This window comes from Ammodytes marinus (assembly GCF_949987685.1).
Source record: "Ammodytes marinus genome assembly, chromosome: 15".
Taxonomy (NCBI): Eukaryota; Metazoa; Chordata; class Actinopteri; order Uranoscopiformes; family Ammodytidae; genus Ammodytes; species Ammodytes marinus.
Window position 1 is genome coordinate 28270931 of NC_137219.1, and position 15592 is coordinate 28286522.

At 40.5% G+C, this 15592-nt stretch overlaps 1 protein-coding gene across 1 annotated transcript in view; it reads left to right on the forward strand.

Annotated features, from left to right (window-relative positions):
* The window catches only part of atp10d (ATPase phospholipid transporting 10D), a gene marked incomplete at its 5' end in the record, with an annotated part of 80731 nt that extends 69080 nt beyond the window's left edge, over positions 1 to 11651 (forward strand). The window contains 3 exons of the mRNA XM_080042761.1: positions 332 to 436; positions 1522 to 1709; positions 10603 to 11651. Coding sequence (XP_079898887.1) covers positions 332 to 436; positions 1522 to 1709; positions 10603 to 10786 — 477 coding nt within the window. The 3' untranslated portion in view covers positions 10787 to 11651. The remainder of the gene's footprint in view (positions 1 to 331; positions 437 to 1521; positions 1710 to 10602) is intronic.
* Positions 11652 to 15592: the final 3941 nt, after the last annotated feature.

The window sequence follows — 15592 nt, forward strand, 5'->3', positions numbered from 1 at the left end:
ACCGCTTACTCAGTGTTGTTAAAATAAATGGTGATGTAACACAGCGGTACATGCCCATGTCCCATATTTTTTTTAAACGTGTTGCAATTTTTGGGGAAATTGTGTATATTTACAAAAAAAAATAGTTTATCAGTTTAAACAAATTCATATGATGTGTTTGTACTGTTTTATATTGAATACGCCTTGAAAACGATTAGGAAATGAGCACATTCTGTTTTATTCACATCTTACATAACGTCCCAACTTTTTCGGAATTGGGGTTGTAGAATATAATGTAGTTATAAATTGTGTTCATACCGTCACTGTCCGTTTATTGTTGTGTATGTCCCAGGCATTATCAGGCTCAGACGTTGGGCTCCTGTCCTTTGGTTCTCCCATCAACGCCTCAGCTCTGCTCATCATCCTGCTGCACCAAGTCATCGAGAGTCACACGCTGGTCAGATACACTGCTACACTAAAAGCTGATAGGAATCACTGCTTTCAATACTGTAGTCGGTCTCTTTTTATCTTTCCATTAGAATATTTAATTGTGTGGCCTGGTAATGTGATGTAGGTTATAATTATAATTATGTTCTTCATTATTTAAGAAAATACCAAAACTTGAAAGATGAACTGTGCAAAGACGTGATAACAGGCTGACATTGAGGCTGTGTGAGATGGGCCCGATCGGACTGACATCACTGGTCCACATCATGATCACAGATTACCAAAGACGTTTAGTTGAAGGACAATATGGCTGTTTATATTCCAAAAGTTGGTAAATAAAGATACAACCACTTGGAATGTGTTAAATAGCTTGCATTTCATTTAAAAAATAGGTCAATTGATTTTTAATAATGATAGTTTGGAGCTAGCCTGGCACCGCCCGCCTACTTACTTCCGCTCAATTGTCATTTCCATTCAGAAGTCAGTCTGGGTCCGCGGTAAATTCGTGGGGTTTTTCGGCGACCAGGAGGGAGTGGCTGAGAACAATGATGTGCGCACATTTCAGTTATAATCAGAAGCCAGAGCATGACATACGTCACTCACTACCAAACGTTATGCAATTGGTTGGCAGATCCAGAGTGGCACTGGGCAGATCCAATAGTTTTAATTTTCAGCAGACACCGCCATCAAATGAGTTTACGTTTGTCGTTTGAGCGATTCCAGACCTTCTGTACAAATGAAATGAAGTACGATGGTCTGGTAGGACCAGGCTAGTTTGGAGCTGGAAAATGCCCAAAATGACATATTCCTATATTAGTGATTTCCTTTCATGAATGGGGATTTATATGGCTTATTGTTTGGAAGTTCAGTGGTGTCATTGCCTCCCTCACTGCCTTTGGTAGGACCAATGTATAGTGTCCTTTAAATAAAGTGAAAACGGTGGGATATGGCGTGAAGGCTAATTGTCAGCCTGGCTGTTATATCAGCTGTTCCAGTGTTCACCCTTGGCCTAAAAGCTTGAGCACACATGTTCTAACCTTGTCTCCATCAACTTCTCATTGATTGTAGGGTCTAATGTTGTGTGTTGTGTTTCAGACGTGGATCCATTGCCTGGTGCTGGTGCTCAGTGCTGGCTCATACTTTGGCTTTGTGTTGGTCTTCAGCCTGCTGTGTGTGAGCTGCAGCCCGCCCACCAACCCAACAGGGGTAGACACACTCCACATGGCACAGCCTATCTTCTACCTCATATGTGCTCTCACTACTGTCACCGCTCTGTTACCCAGGTACACAACCACACACACACACCCTCAAGTACACTACACATATACACAAACAGCACCTATGACAAAACATTGAGAGACATGACAAAAACACCATTGTGTGTGGGACAAGACTACATGAACACTTTTGGGACAAGACAAGCTATCAGAGACAAGACAACCACAACAACAAAAAGAACAACAAGTAATACAAATTAATAAATAATAATATATACGTATATTATTATATATATATACGAAAAAGAAATAGAGAGAAAAAAACAGAAATAGACTAGTAGCTCACGGCATATTGAAATAGTGGGTGTGAGTGTACGTGTGTGTGTTTGTGTGTGTTTGTTGGGAGGGAAAAGTACTGCGGCTAACTTCTGTGGGTGGTTGTACAGGTAGAGTTTGGCGGAATAAATGAGAATAAAATCTGAAATTAAAGTAAATAAGTAGTGTGTCTCCTCTTCCCCTGCTTTGCTTCCTCTCCCCATGAAGTCACTCTTTTATTAAATTAAAACTTTAATTTTTAATGAGGCAGGAGGGGCTCATCTTTCAGTCGCCGCTGGACCCTAGGGAGGGCTGATGGATTGGATTTATATAGCGCTTTTCTCGTATTCAAAGCGCTTTTACAGGGTTCCAGCTAGCATTCCTTCACACACAGTCATACCGGAGGTGGTGAGCCATTCAGCGCCTGTGGCCCCTCCGACCCCCACCTCAAACATACAGCAGTCATACACATTCACACCGGGCAAGGTGGGTGACGTGTCTTGCCCAAAGACACAACAACCATGACACAAGTGGCAGGGCGGGAATCGAACCGCCAACCCTCTGATCATAGGCCGACCTGCTCTGCCACTTGAGCCTCGGTTGGGCATTTCTAAGAAATGTCCTCGATCAATCATCGGGAAAATTAACGATCAATTATCGGTTTTATAATTTTTTTTCTCAAACAATGAGCAAACGCTGCAGCACTTTTAAACACAATTGAGCTTCTTAAAATGTGGCCATTGATGTATAAGGGTACGGCGAGTTTCTCTGAGTGGTCACCATTGTATTCTGCATGTGAGTATCTTTTTAGCTGGTCCAGTTATACAGTCAGATATTTTTTTCATTTTTTTATTGCTCATTAAAAATATACAAACCAACACAGTGGTTTATAATTCAAGCCATGGAAACAGTTTGCCTTATACATCAAGATCCATAAATACAATACATTTTATACATTCAATCATTCAAAGAGACCAATGCTATAGCAATGTCATAGCATAGTTAGATTGGCTTAGCTTTTAATAAACATTTTGTAGCTGCTGGTCAACTCTTTCAGAATGGAGGATGTACACCTTCTACAGCCAGTAGTAACGTACCGCCTGTCTCTCAAACTCCTATTTTCAGCCTTGATCTTCTTCCCACAAGTGTTGTTGTAGATGCGCTCCTCGCCATCAACCCCAAGAAGTACATGGGAGAGGACAATTTGGACCCGTTTTCAATCAAGCTCTCTACACATATAATATCAAAACAAATAACCCATATTTTTAATCTTTCCATCTCCTCTGGAATAGTTCCTAAAATTTGGAAAAAAGCTCACGTAATTCCTTTACATAAAGGTGGTGACAAAAATAATCTTAATAACTACAGGCCAATTTCCAAACTCCCATGCCTTGCAAAAATTCTAGAATCACTTATTAATAATCAGTTAAAAACATTTCTAACTAGTGCTTCCATTTTGAGCCCATTCCAATCTGGTTTTAGGGCAGGCCACAGTACTGTCTCTGCTGTGACTTTGGTTGTAGACAACATTGTTACAGCATTAGACAAGAAAAAGCACTGTGCAGCACTTTTTATTGATCTTTCAAAGGCCTTTGATACTGTTGACCACCATTTGCTTTTACAGAGGCTGCATGACATTGGCTTTGATCATTCTGCATGTAGCTGGTTTAGGGATTATCTCTCTGATAGACAGCAGTCAGTTAAACTCGGAAGATACCAATCTGAGTTTTTAACTGTTACAAATGGTGTCCCACAGGGCTCAATTTTAGGTCCAGATTTTAGGTTAGAACCTACAAAGCTCTTTTAATACTCTGCAGGACTGTCTAGTGGACCTCAGGCTGGTTCTAAATACAGACAAAACCAAATATATGTGTTTCTCCAGAGCAAGAACTACAAATTTGAATGATTTTAATATTTTTACAAATAATGGATTTTTAATTGAAAGAGTCACAGAGTACAAATATCTTGGCATCTGGTTAGATGATAAACTCACTTTTAATTTTCATATAAAAAATCTTGTTTGTCGACTACGACAAAAAAATGGCTATTTTTATAGGAACAAAACCACCTTCCCTTTATTTAGTAGGAAAAGGATTATTGAGGCAGTTTTCATGTCTGTCCTTGATTACGGTGATGTGGTTTACCGGCATGCATCACATTCATGTCTTAAACTCCTGGACTCGGTTTTTCACTCTGCTTTAAGGTTCATCACAGGAGATGCTTATGACACACACCATTGTCTTTTATATGAAAAGGTTGGGTGGTCCTCTCTTAAAGAGAGACGTGACGCACATTGGCATGTTTTTATTTACAAAGCCTTGACCGGGAAGCTTCCTCGTTATTTAACAGAAATGCTGCAAATCTTAGATGGGCTTTATCAGACCCGCTCCACTGACATGCTTATGCTTTATGTCCCACAAGCCCGGTCTGAGCTGGGAAAGACAGCTTTTAGCTTCAGTGCCCCTGACTCCTGGAACAACTTACAGCAACAAATTAAACTAAATAACTTCATGTCCTTTAACCAATTTAAACAAACTATCTTAAATCTGCCAAACTCTACCTGTAACTGTTTTAATTAGGCAGGGTTCTCAACCCTCACGCAATGAGAGTGAGACACACGCATTTCAGGCAATTCACACGCTCCACGCCACACCTTGCATTTCTCACGCAAATTATAACTCTGCCAAACTATTTTTTTTATATATATATAGCTTCGATAAATCCTGGCCGTCACCACCATCACCTAGTGTTGCCACCCGTCCCGTTTTTCCCGAAATTGTTCTCTTTTTTCACCAGCTGTCCCGGGGAAAGAAAAATCTCTCCCGGGACACAATTTGTCCTGTTTTTTGGGGAAAAACTAATTTGATTTCCTTCGTTCAGTAGTTAAGGCCGTTTCACACGGGCCGAGGAGTTTGTTGCGCCCACTAATACACTCTCAATGGAGAGGCGAGCGGGCAGAGAGAAGCCGCAGCATTTCGTCAGGCAGCACGACAAGCGTGCAGGGGCGGTCTTAACGATCTCGGGGCCCGTTTCAAGACCCTGTGTGGGGCCCCCCACATTTTTTTTCTATGAATAATGCTTGTGCATGCTCCCCGCAAAAATAAAAAAAAGATTGTGGAAACTAGTTGGTTCATAGATGGATTATGAGATAATAGGTCCAGACTCTTAAACTCTGCAACTGTAAAAACATTTCAGAAGATTGGTCTGCAGACCCATGTTATATGGGTCTTGCTTTTCTATTTTTCACCTACTAGTTGAGGGGCCAAGTTGGTTTTAGTGCTCCCACATTCAAATGCGGACGCCAAAATAGTCTTCTCCATGGTTGGTCTTAACAAGACCAGCACCAGAAACAGACTAGCCCTAGAAGCAACATTGTCGTCCATTATGATGGTCAAAATGGCTGGTGTGGAGCCACAGTGCTTCAAGTGGGAGCCAGAAAACCCCTATCCTGAAGGCCTCAAAATCTGCCACTCGAAGCTACAACAGCGAGCATCAGTAATATCCAGTATCCATATTTGCTGAACTGAACTAAGAGTTTTACTGAAATAACTACCCCGAACAACTACCCTAGGCCTACACCCATCTCACTAGTCTGGCATTTGGTATTAATCCAGTTATACTTTCATCATAAAATTACAACAATAGGCTATATTTTAACTAAAACAAATAAATTATACTGAACTGAACTTGTGTTAAAAACACACAATAAAATTTCACTCGCGCGCTTCGCGCGCTCGCATGGGAAATCCGCTTCTGTCTCACTCTAAACAATTTCCAAAAGTTGAGAACCCTGATTAGGCTATATTGTACTTTCACCCATTTAATTTTAATTGCTGCTACTTAATCTTCACCACTGTGTAAATGTTTCAATTGTTTTTCTCTTCACCTGTTGTTGTGTATTTGATGTATTTGCGTTGAATATTGTTTATGTATTGTTGTTTTTCCTTTGAATTTGTTTGAACTCGACGTCATTGAAAATGAGGGTCACCCCTCAATTGGTCTCTCGAGGATAAATAAAAGTTAAATGAAAATGAAAAATGAAATAATTTTATTTTGGCTTAACATACAATAAGTCTTCCAGGAGGGATTGTGTGCTCATAAATACACTGTACACAGTAAGAGATTGTGTAATATGTACATATTAAACCTGCAGCACGACCCAAACACAGAAAAAAAGGAAACATTTACTCAAACAATAATCATGGTGAGTCCTATAGAGCTTTGAAAACAGTTGGAAAATATATATTTTTCCGCTCTGTGGGAAGTTTTCAATTAACCATCTTATTGGGTGTTTTAATTTGCTGTTATCAATTCTAATGTAATTGTAAAAGAGTGGTGCAACACCTTTTTTGAGAATGGCATGATGTAGCATGCGTTGTATTTCAGTGTTAGGCTCAGGTCCAGAGCTCATGAATGAAAGACGACAGTGAGGTAACTGGAGATATTTCCAGAAGTCAGTATTTGTCAGACTGTAATGTTGTTTCAAATGTTACCATATGGCCTTTGTCATTTAAGTCCCCCAAGTGTAAAAGTCCCATTTTAGCCCACTGATTTAGCTATTCTAATCTTTGGATTAAATCATATTGACGCTTCAAGTGTAAGTGATGGGTTAATCTTAACATGACAGTCAGATCTAGCTGCTAGCCCGATGCTAGGAGCAGCAGGGTAGGCAACTGTAGGGGAAAAAAGAACATATTTGGCTTATTAACACACAAGCAAATGATAGAAGTAATGTAAAAATAAAGAAAAAGGCATTGCTGTGATAGATTTAGATTGCATAATGCAAAAGCACTCCATGTGTTTTCAATGGATAAAGTCACTTGCATTTCGGCATGCTCAGGCAACTGCAGGAATGCTGGAATTTTAGATAACAAACAGGATCCTAGCAAAGTTTTTTTGGGGAGTTTAGTTGTTGACTGCATCGGCCAGGTTAGTTTGGAGGACAGGAATAATGCTTGAGGTTTATAACAGGTTGACACATGGCATTTCTCCACTTCTCCTCTGAGTGGGTGTGTACAATGATCATGGTACTTTTCATTTGCACATTAATAGTAATATTTTTCCTTAAAGTTTAAAACGTATGTCCGTGCATGTTTTTGTCATTTATGGGAATTAATGCTGCAACACTGAAGTTTCAGTGATTTAGTGATGACTTCTGCAAACAAACAAATAAACATTGTCAACAGTTCTCTGACAGCCCTTTAGTTTCTCTCACTGCCTTGCTAAACTTGGATCAGACACTTGTTGTGATTTTTGTGGTAAATCAGCTTATTAGAGAACATTTAGGCATTAAGAAAAACTATATAGAAATAGCATTCTTTGCACTGATGGTCTCGTTTGCTGTTACATCTAATTCATGATCATCAGAGGAAAAAGTCTCAGAAATATTTAAAAGATCCTCTTGGAACCTTTAAGGGTGTATTCACACTGGGAAAGTCCGATAGTTCTCTTGCTTTGGTTCAGACCAAATAGAATTTAGATTTTTTTTGTTTGGTGTTGTCCCCTTTCACTTTTTGCAGGTGAACCAGCATTATGAAGCAAAACTACACGTGATCTGAGGTCATTCATTCATTGAACAGACATTCTGGGGTGGAGAGAAGTAGGAAGCACAAAGTGAAAACTGCCAAAGTGTAGACCGGCCCGTGAAATGATTTAATCCGACGCTCTGATTGAATTTACATCATATTTATTTGAGCTACCAAACATGTAAGAATGCCGGATTCCTCAACCTGAACAGCTGTCTGGTGGAGCTCGGACAGCTTCTCTTTGTTTTTCAAAATCTCCTGTCTAATGACATACATTTACATAAAATAAATAGGCCTAAATAAAATAGCTTCAAATGACAATGCCAGAAAAAAATGACATTACATTCAAGTTTAGTTAAGAGAAACAAGGTGCTTGAATGCTAGAGCTACAATAACATAATAACAAAGTGCAAATAAAATGTTTGTGTATGACTTGTATTGCTTGTAAACTGAAGTCAGATTTTGTATTACAAGATATAACACAAATGGTTTGAACCATGAGATTGGAAGCACAGACTGCATATAGTGGAATTAGTTGACAGAACTTATTACATGGCACTTTGAAAATCCTATGTAAATCACGGCATTCTACAGGTCTGTTATTTCCAGAAAGACAGACCTCTGTCAAGGGTATAATGACCGTTGCTAAGGACCTACGTCATAGTTTTGATGGATAGACATCCACAAACAGGGCTACGACTCGTTCAGAAAACAATGGAATACTTTTTTGACATGACTCAGGAGAGCAGGGAACACAGGAGTCATGGTTAATATCCGACAGGAATCCAGTCAAGATGACGTGAGTACGTTTGGCCGCATATTGACAGTTAGCCTGTACAGTAACTTCAGGCTGCAGCTGGTTAGTCATTAAAATTAACCCACCACCGCAGCTGCATCTTCCATATTGCCACGAGTGGGGATTGAGGAAGTAAAAATAAAAGCCAACTAGTTAAATACTCATGTTAAGCCAGTGAAATGCTTTTAATCTGAAACCGTAGCCTGTTTGCAGCCCCGAGACTCAGGAAACAGAAATATTGCAAAAATAATAATAATGGCCAGTCAAAATAGCCTTATAACATTTCGTGTCCTCTCGTTTTTGTCAATGAACATGAAGAGATATTTTATCAGAGTTTTTGTTTTTGTAAACCACATTTAGTCCCGTTTTTATTAGTCAACAATAAAGCATTATATTGTGGCGTGTAAAGACGGGAGTCGGAGGCGGAGTGTCAAAAGACGGAGCTAACTGCTTTAATGACCTTAAGACACTTGTCGAGTAACAACAACGGAGCAGACATGTCAACTCCTGCTAGTCTCCACATGCCAACAACACAAAACAGGAAATTCCCCCAGTCATAACAGTCCCCCCGGAACCCCGGAACTTCAGTTCCATAGGTGAATTATGTAAGATCACTACAATATATTTGATTATAGTCTTCGTCACATGACCACCATTTACGTTGCGTCTCGTCTCGTTTCTGTCACGTGATAAATGTTCGTTGACGACGATATTTTGTCATACATTTCGTTGACAAAAACAACACTACCCTACGAGGGTCTGGTTCTCCACTGGCTACTATTTTCCTCCATCAGGACATTGGAGGCACTAGCGAAAAAACACTGGGTGTGTGAATGACATTTAACTTGTCAATAATTTGGGCAAGTCTGTCTGCCTATCTTTCTCACTCCGCTGCACACTCAGTCACTACTATCCATGCTTAAAGGAAGCAGGATTAAACCACTGGATGAAGATGTTCAAATCTATTAAAAAAAGTGTTTAAAAACGCACAAAAATGTTTAGAATGTTTCAAAAATATGTTTAAATTTAACACACAGGGATTTAGATTTTTTTTTTTGGGGGGGGGGGGGGGCAGCCAAAATTTTAAAAAGCACATTTTAGCAACGTGGGAAATGGTAAATGGCAATCTTGCTTCACCGCTATTAATGTTTCCTCCAGTGCTTTATGGCAAAGTAAAAACCAAAAAAATAAAAAATAAATAAAACAATTTTTATTTTTAGTGCTGAACAATTAATGTACTAGCAAGCGCGGGGTGTCTGCGGCTCTGCGCACGCGAAACGAGCAGGAGCATGCTAGTGTAGGCCTCAGGCCTACAAGATTTATTTCCAAATTATCAATGCTGCTTTATTTTTATGTTTTAAATTGGGAAAAACGTATTCCAAAACAACCACTAACCTCTGTATTTAAAAATAAATCAAAACAGTAGAAGTTGCACTTTTATTTAATTGTATTTTGTACTGTCTGCATGTTTGCACAAAATGTGTCCCTCTACATATCAAACAGAATTGCACAACTGTAAGGTCAGTGTCTGTTGTATTTTTGTATTCAAATAAACAGTTGTTTATTTCATTAGTGTGTATTGGCATCTTTGAGCAAAAAACAAACAAAAAAATGTTGCTCAGGAGGAGAAACATTGTCTGCTTGGTTCAGTGCACCAGAGGACACAAACGTCTGCAGTTTACAGAGGCGTGTGTAATCAATACAACATAATACAACATAATGTCGGCTTTCTGGTACAAATGAACAGTCCCCCAGAACGTGTGCTGATTTACCACGTGCGCACACACACACACACACACACATACATACCGCAGACTGCAATCAAGTTGTAGCCTATTCAGGAATGCAAAACCTGACCAGAAATGATCTAATTCAATGTCATTCACATATGGGATGGAAACACACATTCATTCATTGATTCTGGTGTAGAACAACAACTTAATGCCATGGCCTATATTTTCTCAAAGATATAGCAAAGAGACAGCCACATTGAATTATGGTGTGGAAGGCCTATGTTTTAGTTTGATTTTAATTTATTTTCAGCCATATTTCGAATGGTAGAATTAATCTTAATAATCCACAGCTACCCAGTGATGAATCTGATTAAAAAGGCCCTAATATATAGTGATTTGGTGCCATCTGCCATCGTTATTTCTTACCTCTTAAAGTGGCCAAGCTGGAAAAGTGTAACTGTAAAAAGAATGAAGTAATTTTTTTTCTTAGGTGTTGAATGTTACAAGCCTCCATGAAGTGAGTCATTGACTGGCCCATGTGAAAGCACACAGTCTGATCCTCGGTCTGTCCTGTGTCCTCTCCTCTCTAGGCTTTTCCTGCGAGCTGTGCACAACACCATACACTCCTCTGCTGGTCTGAGGTCAGATCACACGGACAACCTGTACTCAGAGGAATACCACAGGAGAATGCAACGCTGGAACCAGAGTCAGTCCAGAGTCAACAGGCTGCCAGTGTCTAGCCAGAACCCGGGCCTGGAGCCTGACATTGCCTGAGCCTGGTCCAACCCTAGTCTGAATATATGGACAGAATATCATATCCCAATATTTTTCAGGCTGAATGAAGATGAACGATATATTTCTTGCATCAAATAACATGGAAGGAGGGTTTTTCTTTTTGTTGCACTACTTGACTTCCCCAGCTATGTAATTATGACATTTAAAGCTGGGGTATATGATTTGGGAGACAATAGCAGTTGGGGTAGAGATTCGAATCCAAATACCTCAACCGCTCCACTTGTTCTCTTTGGTCCATCCCCTATGGTCCCTCCCTGACATGCTCTGTGAATGGACAGTCCCAACAGCCAATAAGAACGGAGACACTGAGCCTCGCTCTGATTGGTCAAAGTGGCCATTTTTGGGGGCGGCACACAGAGGCAGGGGAGAGCAAAGTGATGAGTAGATATTCTCAGACCTCTTCACCTACCTATATAGCTGAATGGTTTATATGATATTTTTGCCAAATAGTACAGTGAAAAAGTTACCCACCCTAGCTTTAACTACATGTCAACAACCAAAGACATTGTTTTGAAACTAATTTTCTATAAAGACAACAATTTTTTTCTTAATTAGACACAATCTACTTCCATAATTAATCCTACTGCTGGGTATCTGTTGTAAGCATCTCACCAGGCTGTGAAACATGGCCGCCATGTCACATCTGCTTGGCTGACCGTCAAGGCTTCATTCATATTGAATGTGAAGTGACCAGATTTGACTCGATTGATTCCATCTTATCTTATTTATCTGTCTGTACCGATACACAGACTGAGGAGGGGTGGACACCTCACTGAAAGCCAACCTGACCTGTCTGTTTATGGATTTGCTGTTTCTTATATTGCTGTAATCAACATTCAACAAATGCTGCCACTATATGAAACACGTGATATTACTATATCATGGAACTAAGACTGAAGCTGGACTGGTGCATCTGCATGGGTTGCCCATATTCTCATGTGTATAACAGTTTAAACTGCTCTTGAAATTTGACCAAGTTTAAACAAATGTGGTATGGTGTGCTCTCCATACTTACAAATCATGTTTACTTGTCTTTTTTTTCAATGTTAATTTGCTAATGATATAGCTTTAACTAGTTACTAATGTTCCATTTATTTATGTCAAGTAAGACATTTCAAGAGTCTGACTAATTATTTTTTTGAGTCGAAACTGACAAGCCTGGAATGTTAGGAAGAAATCCATTCATACTTGCACACCAGCAGCATGGTTTCAAAATGGTTTGGAATATTGTAAAGTGTGCCTTAAGTAATACATGCACTACCACCTGTGTGTGTGTGTGTGTGTGTGTGTGTGTGTGTGTGTGTGTGTGTGTGTGTGTGTGTGTGTGTGTGTGTGTGTGTGTGTGTGTGTGTGTGTGTGTGTGTGTGTGTGTGTGTGTGTGTGTGTGTGTGTGTGTGTGTGTGTGTGTGTGTGTGTGAGAGAGAGAGAGACTGTTCAGCTATGTCTGATTAGAAGGCTTTACAGTGGATTTAACGAAATGCTATAGTGGTACATTTTGAAAAAAATGACATAAAATCCGAAAATCCTCTTTGATTTATAAAACTTAAAAAATATTTAATTCATGTACAGTATGTGATTTCCAGTGAATCTATTCATGTGAAACAGCTAAACCTGAGCACACCAGTCAAACCTGTCCGGAGCTAATGTGCCACCTGGGCCTACCCACTTTGCCAGAGCCGTCCACATATTTATTTTCACATATATTATTTCAGTCTTAACTTTAATACTTTGTACTAAGTCTGAATAATTTGGTTCAGTCACCAGCAGAAGAGGACTTATATATTGTACGTCTTAATAAATGATTGTATTTGATGTATGATACAAACTGTTTGTTTGTGTGCTTCCTGCTTTCCTACTGTGCAGACGCTTTTCTGCTTGCTCTCTCCTCCTCTTGCACTTTTTGCTTACATTCTTATTTTTCCTCGATAATAAATTTAGCAGCAGCTCCTGGATACATACAAATCAAAGGGACTGTAATTTATTTTTATTTTTATAGATACTACAGGCATTTTTGGACACTTTCACGACCTTCTCAATAGAACGTGAAGAGGCCTACCAGCAGGACAAGCCTGTGGTGACTGGAAGTGAGGCGCTGATCTAAAGCTAATTAGCAGCAAGATGCCTCCCTTATCAAACGAGGACTATCAAATACTCCTACAGAGGATTACAGCACTGGAAACAAAAATTAATCGAATAGAAATGAACATTGAAGTGAATGGACTATGTGGGAACGACACCACTCTACCAGTGACTTTAAACAGTGGACAAGATCGAGCTAACGCACAGCTAACTAGCACCGACAAGGCTATGAAGAAACAAAAGGACCGTGTCCAGGTTAGTGATAACTCTCCCTGGAATCGTCTTGGTGGAAGGCCAAAGAGATTGGAAAAGGGAGGACGGATAACGGGCAGGGCCGAGCACCATGAGATGACTGATCTGGATGGCTGGCCTGCGTTATCACCCAGGCACGGTGCCTCCTCAACCCCCGCGCCTCGGAGGCCGCAGCAATGGATTACTGCAAGGGGGAGAGGTAACAACAACAAACTTCCACAGCAAACAAGTGTGCAAGTGTCGAACCGGTTTACTCCACTGATGCAAGTCCCTGGATTTCCCTCTGATGACCAAGATAGCATAGCGCCTGCACACAACAAGGTAAGGCCTGAAAGCCAAGAGCCACAGAGAGAGCTAACAACCGGGCTAACCAAGCTAACAACAGAGCCTGAAAATCTGATTGTTGGAGACTTTTCTGTTAGAGATATGAAAAGCATGTGTAGTGTTGATACCAAAGTACTCTGCTTTCCCAATGATATGGTGTCGGATTTAGAAAAAAGAATCCTGGAAATTGCAGCAGCACACACAACTGTAAAGAAAATCATTCTGCACATCGGGTCAAATGATGTGGTAAAGCAGGAGTCTGAAATGTTGAAACAGGACTTTAAGAATCTCCTGAACACGGTCAGCTCACTGAATGCTGAGGTGTATATCAGTGGTCCTCTGCCACCAATCAGAAGAGGACCTGAGAGATTCACTAGACCAGGGGTCTCCAACCTTTTTTCAAGTGAGAGCTACTTTGAAAAAATGTAAGTGGCCAAGAGCTACTTGTATCAAATCGCTTATATTTATTTACATAGCACACATCAAATGAATTAAGCTTCTGTTTGTACACGTGTGAAATTGCATACCTAATGCTTTTCATAAATCATTTCCCATCAAAGGTCCAAGAACACATTACTTTACACTTTTTGTGGGCCACATATCACTGAAAATTGACATCAATGTCTATTACACTTCTTATTGTGACGCAACAGTGTTTCCCCAGGAAATGTCTTAGTCAAGGCGGTCACCACCCAGGTGTGGAGGAGGCGCGGCGCGGCGCAACGCGGCGCGCTGAAAATTTGGGGGGTATTTTGCTCAAAGATGCCAATACGCACTACAGAAATAAACAACTGCTTATTTGAATAAAACAGACAACTGACCTTACAGTTGTACATTTTTAAAGTTCCTTTTTGGATAGGGGGCTGTTGTGAGATTATTGTGGACAATTAGGCCTACTGTGATAACCTATAATTCATTAATGGTTATTATTAGCCTACTTGCTTGATTTCTTTTTAAATACAGAGGTTATTGGTCGTTTAGGAACATGTATTTCCCAATTTAAAACGTAAAAATAAAGCAGCATTGAAAATTCAGAAAATAAATCTTGTATGGCTACACTAGCAGGCTGTTTTCCAAATAACTCAATAGTTGAAATAATAAATAAAATGTGTTTTCCCCTTAAAATGATTAAATACATTTATGCAAAGGTCAAAGACAGTGCATGCCGTAGTCATGCATGGCCGCATGCAGAGCCGCAGAGCAGCACACACACCAGCTGATAGAGAAACGCTTTGAGACACATGTGAACATTTATTTACCGCAAATCGCAAAGTTTTGACCATGGGAAGAGGTGCATTTACCTTCATCAGATTTTTAACTTGTAAAAAAAAAAAAAAAAAATTTTTTTTTTTTTTTTACAAGTCGGTCAACCTATCAGGCGAGCTACTGAAAACCCGCCCGCGAGCTACCGGTAGCTCGCGGTCGACCTGTTGGAGACCCCTGCACTAGACTGTTAGCACTGAACACGTGGCTTTCAATAGCGTGCCCTGACCACTCAGTGCATTTTATTGACAATTTTAACATTTTCTGGAACCGCAGGCAGCTTTTTAAGACAGATGGACTTTGTCTAAATAAGGCTGGAGTCAAACTATTCACATCCAACGTGATTTACGTCCTACGTCACCCATCTGTTCGTGCCAAGGACAAGGCCCAGGAGGAGAACATAACACAGCGTAGCAGCAGCACCGAAGGACAACTGCCGGCCCCAGATGACAGCTCAGACCATGAGAGATATCAGGGCAGAGAGGAGGGGGCCCCACCTCTTGCTCATTCAATCTCTCCTACAACCACCCTTTCTCCATCCTCTCCTGATCTGGGATTCAAGGAAATCATATGTACCCCCAGCAGTCAACTCGCCAATCTAAGCCACAGTGCCCGGCTCTTCGCCCCTCCACGCACACCCCCTCCGATCCCACCGCGACGTCATCATCATCAGGCTTGGGAGACTGATGATGTCAGCACTTGTTGATATGTGCCGGGCCGCGGCTACACAGTTATCGCCTTCGACTCACAGGATAAGCCGGGGCCCTGTTTTTCAAGGTTTATCTCAAGAAACGGGAAACCGTTATCAAATCTGATAAGCATTCCTCTTCAGCCACAATCTGCTGAAATAAATCGGGCTGACAATGC